Source organism: Eleutherodactylus coqui, chromosome 1 (genome assembly GCF_035609145.1).
Source record: "Eleutherodactylus coqui strain aEleCoq1 chromosome 1, aEleCoq1.hap1, whole genome shotgun sequence".
Lineage (NCBI taxonomy): Eukaryota > Metazoa > Chordata > Amphibia > Anura > Eleutherodactylidae > Eleutherodactylus > Eleutherodactylus coqui.
Window position 1 is genome coordinate 490908851 of NC_089837.1, and position 15194 is coordinate 490924044.

Consider the following 15194-nt stretch of genomic DNA (forward strand, 5'->3'; position numbering starts at 1 on the left):
CGGTGCAATTTTATCCATTTGTAGATACCATAATATATGTACCTGTGGATTGATGTACATCCAGGACATTAGCAATGCTTTTGTGGACTTTTCCAGCTTCATGCATCTCTATAACATGTCTTCTCAGGTCTTTGGAAAGTTGTTTGCATTGAGGCACAGCTCAAACTAACCAGTCTTTCTAGAGAAGAATAGGTCTGTCAGTAACCAGGCTTTATGTGCCTTTATTTAATGGGCAAAGCACCTGTGAAACCTATTTTCCTCATCTCCTCTCCTTAATTGAAACATCTTTTGACAATTAGCTCTTGGAGAAATCATTAAAGGCTTTGTCCAAGTTAAAGACATCATAATCACCAGGTCCCCCATGCATTAAACTAAAAAATCAATAGTTACTCCTCACTCTTCGCTTTCCCATTAATCCTCCGCTACTGGATACAGTCTCCCTGTGAGGTCACTTTACCTGCTGAGCCCATCTACAAACAAGCTACAGCAGCCAATGGCAGCGCACAGCAATCATGCTAAGATGTATATGTGTCAGAGAAGCGGTAAAGCTGTTTTTGTGTTACTACCATGTTTCCCCTCAAAATAAGATATTATCTTATATTAATTTTTGCCCCAAAAGAGGCACAGTGTCTTATTTTTGGGGGTGTCATACTTACCTAGCCGACGGCGTTCCAGTCTCTGGCTCTGCGGCAGGCTGCCGTGTCCTCCACAATGACAGCATTCTCTTCCTGGTAACAGGGCTTTGAATACACTGCCTCCAGCAAGCAAGTGCTGTGATTGGATTATGAGCGACACTGGCTCAGCCAATCAGAGCCAACGCTCAATCATTCACAGCCATTTAGTGATATCATTCACTGAATGGCTGTGATTGGTTCATTGAGCGCCGACTCTGTTTCGCTGAGCCAGTGGTGCTCGTGATTCAATCACAGAACTTGCTTGCTGGAGGCGGTTTATTCAAAGCCCCGTTACCAGGAAGAGAATGCTGTAAGCGCGGAGGGCCCGGCAGCCTGCCACAGCGCCGGAGACCAGCGCGAGGGACCGGTATGCCACCAGCTAAGTGAGTATTGCTATTTTTTTTAATCTAGTGTAGATAGGGCTTATTTTCAGGGAGAGGGCTTATATTTCAAGCCCCTACCCCCACCCCCTGAAAATCAGGGTAGGGCTTATTATTGGGGAAACACGGTAGTTATATTATGTTTATCTATAACTGTGTCTTGGCTAATAATTAGACAACATGTTATTAGTAAGTAATGCAGAAATCGAGATATTCCCAAAGGGTTCACTTACTTTTTTTGCAACTGTAAGTTTGCATAGGAGTTGTATATAAAATGGTTGTTTCATTTCTTAGTTTAGATGTATTGGAATAATGAAAAATAAGTCAGTAATTCACGTAGCCTTTAAAGAAGTTCTTCAGCAGCTGTGGCATCATAAGTCAGGATATTTTCCCAGCATTACCTCTGGAAAAGGAAGAGGAGCTTCATGCAGTCACTGCGTATGTCTTCTTCATAAGAGGTTCTGAAACTGGTAGGATAATGCAGTATAAGTAGAGATGAGCGAACGTGTTCGTCCGAGCTTGATATTCGTGCGAATATTAGGGTGTTCGGTATGTTCGTTATCCATAACGAACACCATGCGGTGTCCGGGTTACTTTAACTTTCTTCCCTGAGACGTTAGCGCTTTTTTTTGGCCAATATAAAGACAGGGAAGGCATTACAACTTCCCCCTGCAATGTTTAAGCCCTATACCACCCCCCTGCTGTGAGTGGCTGGGGAGATAAGGTGTCCGCCTGATATAAAAGTCTGCCCCTCCCGCGGTTCGCTATGGATGCATTCTATATGCGCTCAATGGGGCCAGCGGCAGCAGCGCTGACCCCATTGAGAACATATAGAAGACAAATCATTCTTCTCTGCCACAGCTGTAACAGCTGTAGCAGAGAAGAACGATGTTTGCCCATTGAATTCAATGGAGCGGCAATACAGCATGTTGCACTGAATGCAATGGGCTGCCGGCGATCGCAGGATGAATGGTCGGAAAGGGGTTAAATATATAACCCCTTTCCTGCAATTCATCCAGAAATGTGTTACACTAAAAATATATACCGGCGTATAAGGCGACGGGGCGTATAAGACGACCCCCCAACTGTCACCTTATACGCCGGTAATACAGCGGAGCAAAGAATAAAAAGCATTACTCACGTTTTTAGATGATCTGCGGCGCTCCTGCAGGCTGTCACTCCCTCCTAATCCACGGCAAAGTATTCCTTTCTCCACGAAAGGCTTTAAATCCCTGCCTCCAGAAGCACACGTGCCTTCAGCCAATCACAGCCAATGACAATGATGTCATTGAATGGCTGTGATTGGCTGTGTTTCTGGAGGCAGGGATTTAAAGCCTTTCATAGAGAAAGCTTGTCTGCCGTGGATTAGGAGGGAGTGACAGCCTGCAGGAGCGCCGCAGATCATCTAAAAACGTAAGTAATGATTTTTATTCTTTGCTCCACTGTATTACCGTCGTATAAGGTGACAGTTGGGGGGTCGTCTTATACGCCCGGTCGCCTTATACGCCGGTATATATTTTTAGTGTAACACATTTCTGGATGAATTGCAGGAAAGGGGTTATATATTTAACCCCTTTCCGACCATTCATCCTGCGATCGCGGGCAGCCCATTGCATTCAGTGGAACCTGCTGTATTGCCGCTCCATTGAATTCAATGGGCAAACATCGTTCTTCTCTGCTACAGCTGTTACAGCTGTGGCAGAGGAGAACGATCTTTATGCTGACAGTGGGGGGGGGGGGGGCACTCTTGCCGCTATTGTGGCTTAATAGTGGGACCTGTGAACTTGAGATGCAGCCCACCATGTAGCCCCTCGCCTGCCCTATCCGTCACTGTGTCATTCCCATCACTTTCTTGAATTGCCCAGATTTTCACACATGAAAACCTTAGCGAGCATCGGCGAAATACAAAAATGTTCGGGTCGCCCATTGACTTCAATGGGGTTCGTTATTCGAAACGAACACCCGGACATCGCGGGAAGTTCGTTCCGGATAACGAACACCCGAACATTTTGGTGTTCGCTCATCTCTAAGTATAAGCTAATAGGCACACAACAATGCAGCAAGTAATGTAATGGGCAATGTGGAACTGCATTGCCCACCATGTTACATCTGCATTGGATACTGAGTTTTACCCCACAAGAACCGGGAAAATCCAAATGCATAAAAAAGTCTCCATACACCGATACATTTGTTGGCCTCATAGAAATGCGTTACCACCGTATACTGATACGAATCCCAAATGCGGTTGTGGACATATTACAGAAACCCACCGGTATGAAGCAACAGTGTCCTACATCAGTCGGGATATCCACTATTTATATTGCCCAGTTGCTGCACAACCCGCCTGAAGGAGAAGGACTGGCTCTTGGGGCCATGAAGGTTATACAGGTTTTTACAAATGATCTTCCCAATATGAGACCCCCAATAACTCCCACTTAATGACACTCAGTTACATACGTATGTTATCAAGGGAACAGAAAATCAAAAGATTTTGTTGCACAACATCAAAAATGTTTTCCCCGTTAATCACTCAACACACATGCTACCTGTAGTCACTTTCCTGCCATACATGCTGTAGGGAATCACAACTGACTGATTCAATGGCTTCTGTGACGCTGGAGATCATGGTGGGTGGCGGGGTGGTCCAGCGTCTGAGGACCGGGCCCCAGCCTAGGAGACAGCGGGGGTAGAGTAGTTCACTTGTCATGGTGGCTCTACCGTCTCACACCTGGAGGGTAACCAGGGACATGTCCAATAGGCGCAGGCAGACTATATTAAATGAGGAAACCCAAGAGTGGATTACCTGAGTTCTTCTTGTCACTCGTGACGCCACCATTCCTTCCTCCACGGTGATCTCTCCACTTGTACTCCACAGAAAAAGGGGAAGGAGAAGAAAGGGTTCGCAACCTAAAGGGGTATCCGCTCAGCCTCTTCCATCTATTCTAGTACTGGCCTAGTCCAGTCCTAGCTCACTATCCACTGACTCCTCTCTCCACAAACTAAACTCAACAACAACCACTTTCATGCGTCTTGCATCCACATATATAAAACAAGGTAACATGACATACAAATAGATACTTTCTCAGACATAACCCAGACAGTAACCCATTCAGTGCTGCAAAGGTGCAATACACATCCTATTCATACACATAGAAGACAGTGGAAAAGCACAGAAATACAAAACAACATAGACCATCCAGAAACTTCCAGAACACATATGCACATCAACTTCTGTACACTACAGGGGCATGTAGACTCTAACACTCCCCGAGAGAAAACATCACAAGTTGTAAGGTCCGGGGAACGTGGAGGCCAAGGAAGAGGTTCACCATCGTCACCACTTGCATGGCCAATCTATCTGTTTGGTAGTCGCTCACTTCTGACTTCATTGTGAAAATCGGGTGGGGGGTTGTATGGGTGTGCCCCAATCTATTGGAAGATGAAACCTAGGATTTCCTGTTCCAGCTGCGGCAGAAGCCATATCTGTAGTGTCTAGGTACGAAATCCCTGAGATTGCTCCTCATGGGATAAGCAAGGGCTGTATACTTTCCTACAGGTTATAGCGCCAAACACATTCACCTTGGGGGAGTCTCGCATATTCTGCACGTAGTCATTACGTTTGGTAACTATGCTGGAATGCTGGAAGGCGGCTTCATCACTAAACACTAAAGACTCCATGAAACCGTCACTTTCCATTACAGTTTGCATAGTCACAGAAAGAACGTCGCCGCGCTTTCTCATCTGGTTTCAGGGTCGGTAATAATTGCAATTGCTGAGGATAACATTGTAAACGTTTGTGCAGAATCTTCCACACAGTCAGCGGCAGGATGTCCAATTCTTCGCTTGCTCTGAGAAATCTGCGCGAGATTTGTGTGTTGTGAGACGCACAAATCTTGCACGAATGTGAACCTTATTTTTTGATGGAGTCATATACATGAGCTGCATGTCGTATCTCTTCACATTCCTCAGAACACATTATCCATTGATTTTAATGGGACCTTCAATGCATGACATGGCTCTCATGTGTCGTGCGATGTACAATGTAAGGTCTCTAGAGATGAGTGAGCACCAAAATGCTCGGGTGCTCGTTACTCGGGACGAAATTATCGCGATGCTCGAGGGTTCGTTTCGAGTAACGAACCCCATTGAAGTCAATGGGCGACCCGAGCATTTTGTTATGGGACCTATGCTCCGCTAAGGTTTTCATTTGTGAAAATCTGGGCAATTCAAGAAAGTGATGGGAACGACACAGCAATGGATAGCAACATGTTGGGCTGCATCTCAAGTTCCCAGGTCCCACTATTAAGCCACAATAGCGGCAAGAGTGGGCCCCCCCCCCCAACAATTTTTACTTCTGAAAAGCCCTCATTAGCAATGCATACCTTAGCTAAGCACCACACTACCTCCAACAAAGCACAATCACTGCCTGCATGACACTCCGCTGCCACTTCTCCTGGGTTACATGCTGCCAAATCCCCCCCCCCCACGACCCAGTGTCCACAGCGCACACCAAACTGTCCCTGCCCAGCCTCCAGCTGCCCTCATGCCACGCCACCCTCATGTCTATTTATAAGTGCGTCTGCCACAGGAAAAGCCGGCACACACTGCAGAGGGTTGGCACGGCTAGGCAGCGACCCTCTTTAAAAGTGGCGGGGCGATAGCCCACAATGCTGTACAGAAGCAATGAGAAATAGAATCCTGTGCCACCTCCATCTGGAGCTGCACACGTGGGCATAGCAATGGGGAACCTATGTGCCACACACTATTCATTCTGTCAAGGTGTTTGCATGCTCCAGTCAGACCGCGTTTTTTTTAAAATAGTCACAGGCAGGTACAACTCCGCAATGGGAATTCCGTGTGCACCCACAGCATGGGTGGCTCCCTGGAACCCACCCGCTGTACATAAATGTATCCCATTGCAGTGCCCATCACAGCTGAGGTAACGTCCGATTAAATGCAGGTGGGCTTCGGCCCACACTGCATGCCCCAGTCACACTGGGGTTCTTTAGAAGTGGACACATGCAGTTACAACTCCCTGTGGACCCACAGCATGGGTGGGTGCCAGGAAGCCACTGGCGGTACATAAATATATCCCATTGCATTGCCCATCACAGCTGAGGTAATGTCATGTTAAATGCAGGTGGGCTTCGGCCCACACTGCATGCCCCAGTCAGACTGGGGTTCTTTAGAAGTAGACACATGCAGTTACAACTCCCTGTGGACCCACAGCATGGGTGGCTCCCTGGAACCCACCGGCGGTACATAAATATATCCCATTGCAGTGCCCAGCACAGCTGATGTAACGTCAGCTGTAATGCAGGTGGGCAAAAAATTAATTGGATTACACTGTAGGCGAGGGCCCCAAAAAATTGGTGTACCAACAGTACTAATGTACGTCAGAAAAATTGCCCATGCCCAACCAAGAGGGCAGGTGAAACCCATTAATCGCTTTGGTTAATGTGGCTTAATTTGTAACTAGGCCTGGAGGCAGCCCAGGTGAAAGTTTCAACGCTTTAATGAGCATTGAAACGTATAAAAATTGTTTACAAAAATTATATGACTGAGCCTTGTGGGCCTAAGAAAAATTGCCCGTTCAGCGTGATTACGTGAGGTTTCAGGAGGAGGAGCAGGAGGAGGAGGATGAATATTATACACAGATTGATGAAGCTAAAAGGTCCAAGTTTTTGATGGTGATAGAGAACAATGCTTCCATCCGCGGGTGCAGCCTACGTATTGTTTAGGTATCGCTGCTGTCTGCTGGTGGAAAAGAGAAGTCTGGGGAAATCCAGGCTTCGTTCATCTTGATGAGTGTAAGCCTGTCGGCACTGTCGGTTGACAGGCGGGTACGCTTATCTGTGATGATTCCCCCAGCCGCACTAAACACCCTCTCTGACAAGACGCTAGCCGCAGGACAAGCAAGCACTTCCAGGGCATACAGCGCGAGTTCAGGCCACGTGTCCAGCTTCGACACCCAGTAGTTGTAGGGGGCAGAGGCGTCACGGAGGACAGTCGTGCGATCGGCTACGTATTCCCTCACCATCCTTTTACAGTGCTCCTGCCGACTCAGCCTTGACTGGGGAGCGGTGACACAGTCTTGCTGGGGAGCCAGAAAGCTGTCAAAGGCCTTAGAGAGTGTTCCCCTGCCTGTGCTGTACATGCTGCCTGATCTCTGCGCCTCCCCTGCTACCTGACCCTCGGAACTGCGCTTTTGGCCACTAGCGCTGTCGGATGGGAATTTTACCATCAGTTTGTCCGCCAGGGTCCTGTGGTATAGCATCACTCTCGAACCCCTTTCCTCTTCGGGTATGAGAGTGGAAAGGTTCTCCTTATACCGTGGGTCGAGCAGTGTGTATACCCAGTAATCCGTAGTGGCCAGAATGCGTGTAACGCGAGGGTCACGAGAAAGGCATCCTAACATGAAGTCAGCCATGTGTGCCAGGGTACCTGTACGCAACACATGGCTGTCCTCACTAGGAAGATCACTTTCAGGATCCTCCTCCTCCTCCTCAGGCCATACACGCTGAAAGGATGACAGGCAAGCAGCATGGGTACCCTCAGCAGTGGGCCAAGCTGTCTCCCCCCTCCTCCTCATCCTCCTCATGCTCCTCCTCCTCCTCCTCCTCAACGCGCTGAGATATAGACAGGAGGGTGCTCTGACTATCCAGCGACATACTGTCTTCCCCCGCCTCTGTTTCCGAGCGCAAAGCATCTGCCTTTATTCTTTGCAGGGAACTTCTCAAGGGGCATAGCAGAGGAATGGTGACGCTAATGATTGCAGCATCGCCGCTCACCATCTGGGTAGACTCCTCAAAGTTTCCAAGGACCTGGCAGATGTCTGCCAACCAGGCCCACTCTTCTGTAAAGAATTGAGGAGGCTGACTCCCACTACGCCGCCCATGTTGGAGTTGGTATTCCACTATAGCTCTACGCTGCTCATAGAGCCTGGCCAACATGTGGAGCGTAGAGTTCCACCGTGTGGGCACGTCGCACAGCAGTCGGTGCACTGGCAGATGAAACCGATGTTGCAGGGTGCGCAGGGTGGCAGCGTCCGTGTGGGACTTGCGGAAATGTGCGCAGAGCCGGCGCACCTTTACGAGCAGGTCTGACAAGCGTGGGTAGCTTTTCAGAAAGCGCTGAACCACCAAATTAAAGACGTGGGCCAGGCATGGCACGTGCATGAGGCTGCCGAGCTGCAGAGCCACCACCAGCTTACGGCCGTTGTCACACACGACCATGCCCGGTTGGAGGCTCAGCGGCGCAAGCCAGCGGTCGGTCTGCTCTGTCAGACCCTGCAGCAGTTCGTGGGCCGTGTGCCTCTTATCTCCTAAGCTGAGTAGTTTCAGCACGGCCTGCTGACGCTTGCCCACCGCTGTGCTGCCACGCCGCGTGACACCGACTGCTGGCGACGTGCTGCTGCTGCTGACACATCTTGATTGCGAGACAGAGGTTGCGGAGGAGGAGGAGGAGGAGGGTGCTTTAGTGGAGGAAGCATACACCGCCGCAGATACCACCACCGAGCTGGGGCCCGCAATTCTGGGGGTGGGTAGGACGTGAGCGGTCCCAGGCTCTGACTCTGTCCCAGCCTCCACTAAATTCATCCCATGTGCCGTCAGGGAGATATAGTGGCCCTGCCCACCTGTGCTTGTCCACGTGTCCATTGTTAAGTGGACCTTGGCAGTCGTGCAGGGCTGGGACGGCACATCGGGAAAAGTAGTGGCGACTGGGAACTGAGTAGCGCGGGGCCACCGCCGCCATCATACCTTTGAAAGCCTCCGTTTCCACAACTCTATACGGCAGCATCTCCAGGCTGATAAATTTGGCTATGTGCACATTTAACGCTTGAGCGTGCGGGTGCGTGGCGGCGTACTTGCGCTTGCGCTCCAACACTTGCGCTAGCGACGGCTGGACGGTGCGCTGAGAGACATTGGTGGATGGGGCCGAGCACAGCGGAGGTGAGGGTGTGGGTGCAGGCCAGGAGACGGTAGTGCCTGTGTCCTGAGAGGGGGGTTGGATCTCAGTGGCAGGTTGGGGCACAGGGGGAGAGGCAGCGGTGCAAACCGGTGGCGGCGGCCGGCCTTCGTCCCACCTTGTGGGGTGCTTGGCCATCATATGTCTGCGCATGCTGGTGGTGGTGAGGCTGGTGGTGGTGGCTCCCCGGCTGATCTTGGCGCGACAAAGGTTGCACACCACTGTTCATCGGTCGTCTGCACTCTCAGTGAAAAACTGCCAGACCTTTGAGCACCTCGGCCTCTGCAGGGTGGCATGGCGCGAGGGGTCGCTTTGGGAAACAGTTGGTGGATTATTCGGTCTGGCCCTGCCTCTACCCCTGGCGACCGCACTGCCTCTTCCAACCTGCCCTGCTGCTGCACTTGCCACCCCCTCTGAAGACCTGTCCTCAGTAGGCGTAGCAAACCAGGTGGGGTCAGTCACCTCATCGTCCTGCTGCTCTTCCGCCGAATCCTCTGTGCGCTCCTCCCTCGGACTTACTCCAATTACTACTACCTGAGTGATAGACAACTGTGTCTCATCGTCATCGTCCTCCTCACCCACTGAAAGCTCTTGAGACAGTTGCCGGAAGTCCAAAGGTTGGGCATCGGTCACAACAAACTCCTCCAGTGGGAGAGGAACCATTGCTGGCCATTCTGGGCAGGGGCCCGGGAACAGTTCCTGGGAGTCTGCCTGCTCCTCCGAATTTGTCATTGTAATGGAGTGAGGAGGCTGGGAGGAAGGAGGAGCAGCAGCCAGAGGATTCAGAGTTGCAGCAGTGGACGGCGCAGAACTCTGGGTGGTCGATAGATTGCTGGATGCACTTTCTGCCATCCACGACAGGACCTGCTCACACTGCTCATTTTCTAATAAAGGTCTACCGCGTGGACCCATTAATTGTGAGATGAATGTGGGGACGCCAGAAACGTGCCTCTCTCCTAATCCCGCAGCAGTCGGCTGCGATACACCTGGATCAGGAGCTCGGCCTGTGCTTACACCCTAACTTGGGCCTCCGCGTCCTCGCCCGCGTCCACGTCCTCTAGGCCTACCCCTACCCCTCAGCATGCTGTATTACCAGTAGTGCAGAAACAGAACGCTGTAATTAAATGTGCCGCTTATTGGCCTGTGGTTGGAGGCTGACTTCCCTTACGGAACGCACAGCAGAGCCAGGAAACAATTTTGCGAACGCCTGTAGTGAGACGTAGGCGCGTATGACTGAGCTAGTGGAATTCACAACGCAGAAGCAGTCAAGTGGCCAAAGGGCAGTGGTAGGCCTTAAGTATTTTGCTTCTATTTTTTTAAAATGCTGAGCTGATACAGCAGACAGATACTGTAGGCAGCGTATAATATTATGTATACTGTTTCCCTCTGGCGGGATGACGGCGATCATGTAACAGAGACAGCAGATCCAGGAAACAATTTTGCGCAAGCCTGCTGTAACGCTTAGCTGCGTATTAATTAGGACTACAACCCCCAGCAGATACATACTGTAGGCAGCGTATAATATTATGTATACTGTTTCCCTCTGGCGGGATGACAGCGATCATGTAACAGAGACAGCAGATCCAGGAAACAATTTTGCGCAAGCCTGCTGTAACACTTAGCTGCGTATTAATTAGGACTACAACCCCCAGCAGATAGATACTGTAGGCAGCGTAAAATATTATGTATACTGTTTCCCTCTGGCGGGATGACAGCGCTGATGTAATAGAGACAGCAGATCCAGGAAACAATTTTGCGCAAGCCTGCTGTAACGCTTAGCTGCGTATTAATTAGGACTACAACCCCCAGCAGATAGATACTGTAGGCAGCGTATAAAATTATGTATACTGTTTCCCTCTGGCGGGATGACGGCGATCATGTAACAGAGACAGCAGATCCAGGAAACAATTTTGCGCAAGCCTGCTGTAACGCTTAGCTGCGTATTAATTAGGACTACTACCCCCAGCAGATAGATACTGTAGGCAGCGTATAATATTATGTATACTCTTTCCCTCTGGCGGGATGACAGCGCTGATGTAACAGAGACAGCAGATCCAAGAAACAATTTTGCGCAAGCCTGCTGTAACGCTTAGCTGCGTATTAATTAGGACTACTACCCCCAGCAGATAGATACTGTAGGCAGTGTATAATATTATGTATACTGTTTCCCTCTGGCGGGATGACGGCGATCATGTAACAGAGACAGCAGATCCAGGAAACAATTTTGCGCAAGCCTGCTGTAACGCTTAGCTGCATATTAATTAGGACTACAACCCCTAGCAGATAGATACTGTAGGCTGCGTATAATATTATGTATACTATTTCCCTCTGGCGGGATGACAGCGCTGATGTAACAGAGACAGCAGATCCAGGAAACAATTTTGCGCAAGCCTGCTGTAACGCTTAGCTGCGTATTAATTAGGACTACAACCCCCAGCAGATAGATACTGTAGGCAGTGTATAATATTATGTATACTGTTTCCCTCTGGCGGGATGACGGCGATCATTTTACAGAAACAGCAGATGCAGGAAACAATTTTGCGCAAGCCTGCTGTAACGCTTAGCTGCGTATTAATTAGGACTACAACCCCCAGCAGATAGATACTGTAGGCAGCGTATAATATTATGTATACTGTTTCCCTCTGGCGGGATGACGGCGATCAATTTTTTGGAAAAAGCCCACTGCGTATATAGCCTGAATATCTCTTTCCCTGCCTCACCAGTACTGGCCCTATACTCTGTACAATGACTGCAGACTGCGGACGCAATGCTCTGCACGGCCGATATACAAAAAAAAAAAAATGTGCAACACTGCAAAAAGCAGCCTCAACAGTACTGCACACGGTCAGATGTGGCCCTAAGAAGGACCGTTGGGGTTCTTGAAGCCTAAAATAACTCCTAACGCTCTCCCTATAGCAGCTCCGGCACCAGCAGCACTTTCCCTGATCTCTGTCAGAATGCATCTGAGGCGAGCCGCAGGAGGGGCCGATTTATATACACGGGTGACACCTGATCTCGCCAGCCACTCACTGCAGGGGGGTGGTATAGGGCTTGAACGTCGCAGGGGGAAGTTGTAATGCCTTCCCTGTCTTTCTATTGGCCAGAAAGGCGCGCTAACGTCTCAGAGATGAAAGTGAAAGTAACTCGAACATCGCGTGGTGCTCGCCTCGAGTAACGAGCATCCCGAACATGCTAATACTCGAACGAGTATCAAGCTCGGACGAGTACGTTCGCTCATCTCTAAAGGTCTCCCATTGAAATCCATGGAAAACACTTTCGATCTTATATCGCGTGCGAGAGCATCCGTACTTCACAGTTGTGATGCGAGGCGTTTTTGCCTGAAAATCGCCTCACATCTGTGGGTAAAACGCACGTTCATGAGCGTGATATCGGGCCAAGTTCCACAGCCTGATATCGCGCTCGCCCATGTGTAGGTAGCCTCTGTGTTAGATGCTGATATTTGTTTGATTGGACATTTAATCAAATAAATTGCGTGAACATACGGGCCTTTACATGTGCTTCCTGGCATTGAGTGTCATATGCATTTTTAAACTTCTATCTGCTGCTTCTATCTTATTGTAGATATGCCAATCCATTTAACATGTGAAATGAGGCAACAAAAAAGACAAAAGCAGAGCAAACACTACTAAATGTAATATTCATTAGCCTTTTATTAGAAAAAAACAAGAAAAGGATACGCGATACCAATTTTAAAGCCCCCAGCACACTGGATGACAGGAATCTGTGATGAGTTGCCCTTATTGCTTTGCATCTCTTGACTATTTATAGTCACTTCTCCATTATGTTTTACATGTCTTTTAGAATGACTACAAAAAATTGTCTATGCAATGCAAGGACTTTGTTGTTGGACTTCTTGATTTGTGCAGAAACACAGAGGAGGTGGAAGCAGTATTAAATGGTGATGTAGACATAATCCACAGCTCTGGAGAAACTAAAGGCCGGCCGAGCCTCTGCCGATTAAAGCTTGCTATTAAGTATGAAGTCAAAAAGGTAGGAGGAATGCTTATTCACTTTTGAAAAGTTTGGTTTGGCTAGTTTGACGAATTTCAGCAAAAACATCAGTTCAGTCTGAATTAGTTCGAACCAAACCAGAACTTCACCAATGCCTCTAAAACAGGTGTATAAAACTGTCTACAGCCATTAAACTCCACCCCTTTCTCCTCCCTCCTACTTTACACTTCCTATTCATTTCCCTCCTCATTTCTCTTTTCTCCTTTTTTCCCTCTTTCTCCTTTCCGTCTTCCTCCTGCTCCTCATCCTTTCCGTCTTCCTCCTTTCCCTCTTCTTCCTCCTCCTTTCTCTCTTCCTCGTCCTCCTCCTTTCTCTCTTCCTCGTCCTCCTCCTTTCTCTCTTCCTCATCCTCATCCTTTCCCTCTTTCTTATCCTCCTCCTTTCCCTCTTCCTTATCCTCCTCCTTTCCTTCTTCCCCTGCCTTCCCTTTCCCTCTTCCTCTGCCTTTCTCTCTTCCACCTCCTCCTTTCTCTCTTCTTCTGCCTCCTCCTTTCTCTCTTTCTCCGCCTCCTCCTTTCCCTTTCTCTCTTCCTCCGCCTCCTTCTCCACCTCCTTTCTCTCTTCATCCTCCACCGCCTCCTGCTTTCTTTCTTTCTCCTCCTCCTTTTCCTCTTCATCTTCCTCCTCCTTTCCCTCCTTCTCTTCCTTTTCCTTCTCCTTTCCTTTCTCCTTCACTCCTCCTTTCCTTGCTCCTCCTCCTCTTCCTTCTCCTTCTTTCCCTCTTCTTCCCTTCTTCTCCTCCTTTCCTTCTGCCTCCTCCTCCTTCTTTCCCTCCTACTCCTCCATCATAAATGTGGCTCAGTGGTTAGCATTGTTGCCTTGCCGTACTGGGGTCCCAGGTTCAAATCTGACCAAACCCAACATCTGCTTAGATGTTTGTGTTGGCTTCTACAAAGATTCATATGAACTCTATGCAGATGTTGTCCTTGGTCAGATTTGAACCTAGGACACCAGTGCTGCAAGACAACAATGCAAAGATAAACCACCGAGGTTCGTGTCATGCCAAACTGAACTTTTATCAAAGTTCAACCTGAAACAGTTCAACTCAGCTCATTGGCATATGACGCACACTGGGATGCTACTCTGCAATTAGAACTTTTGGATTGGCAGTAATAATGGTCCAATTCTTTCTTGTTTTGAAAGTCGCACCATAATCTGTGAACTACTAAGTACTTGACGATCAATGCGGTTTCCTATTGCTGCTATCCCAGAGTCCATGGGCTTGTACCCATTATTTGACATGTCATTCAGATAATTAATATCAGAAGATCAGTAGGGGTCTGCAGGCTGGATCCCCCTACAGATCACAAGTCTCCTGGTGGGATTGTAGGACTATATTCATACAATCAGGGTTGTATCATCCTTTAGGGTGCATTCACATGTGTATTACATGTGTATATTTCACATGCGTAATACACAGCAAAGAGAGACCATTAATTTCAATGGGTTCATTCATAACTGCATATGTGACTTTCAGTTGTGTGAAAAAAAAAACACGGCATGTTCTATCTTAGTGCGTATTATGCACTGTAATAGCCCATTGAAATCAATGTGCGGGCATAAATATGCAGGTATTTATTCTCTAAATCAATGAGATTTCAAGGGGTTTTTTTACTCATCCAAATACGCTACATATTTACATGTGTAAAAAAAATGCTGATAGGGAGAAACTCAGCAGCACGGAGAGTAGCTGCGCCTGTACGAGGGAGATTTTTTCACCCTTATCAGCATTTCAAACTTCGCGACAAAGCGTAGGAGTTTGAAAAAAGAGGCGGGAAGATTCCCGATCTTCCCTAAATGTAGTTAAAAGATAGGGCAGCAGGGGCGTAACTATAGAGGATGCAGGGGATGCGGTTGCACCCGGGCCCAGGAGCCTTAGGGGGCCCATAAGGCCTCTCTTCTCCATATAGGGAGCCCAGTACTATGAATAAAGCATTATAGTTGGGGGCCCCGTTCCAGGTTTTGCATTGGGGCTCAGGAGCTTCAAGTTACACCTCTGTAGGGCAGGTATTATCTTTTCCCAACTGTACAAATCATGACCGGGAAAAGAGCTAGTGAAAACGAAACCACTGAAATCCTACTGAAATCAGTGGTTTCGTTTTGTCCCATTAGACTGTGATTATCATGGCTTTATAAGGCT

At 48.6% G+C, this 15194-nt stretch overlaps 1 protein-coding gene across 1 annotated transcript in view; it reads left to right on the forward strand.

Annotated features, from left to right (window-relative positions):
• TRPC6 (transient receptor potential cation channel subfamily C member 6) overlaps positions 1-15194 on the forward strand; it is a 175272-nt gene that overhangs the window by 93559 nt on the left and 66519 nt on the right. The window contains exon 3 of the mRNA XM_066586559.1: positions 12845-13033. Within this exon, the coding sequence (XP_066442656.1) occupies positions 12845-13033 (189 nt within the window). The remainder of the gene's footprint in view (positions 1-12844; positions 13034-15194) is intronic.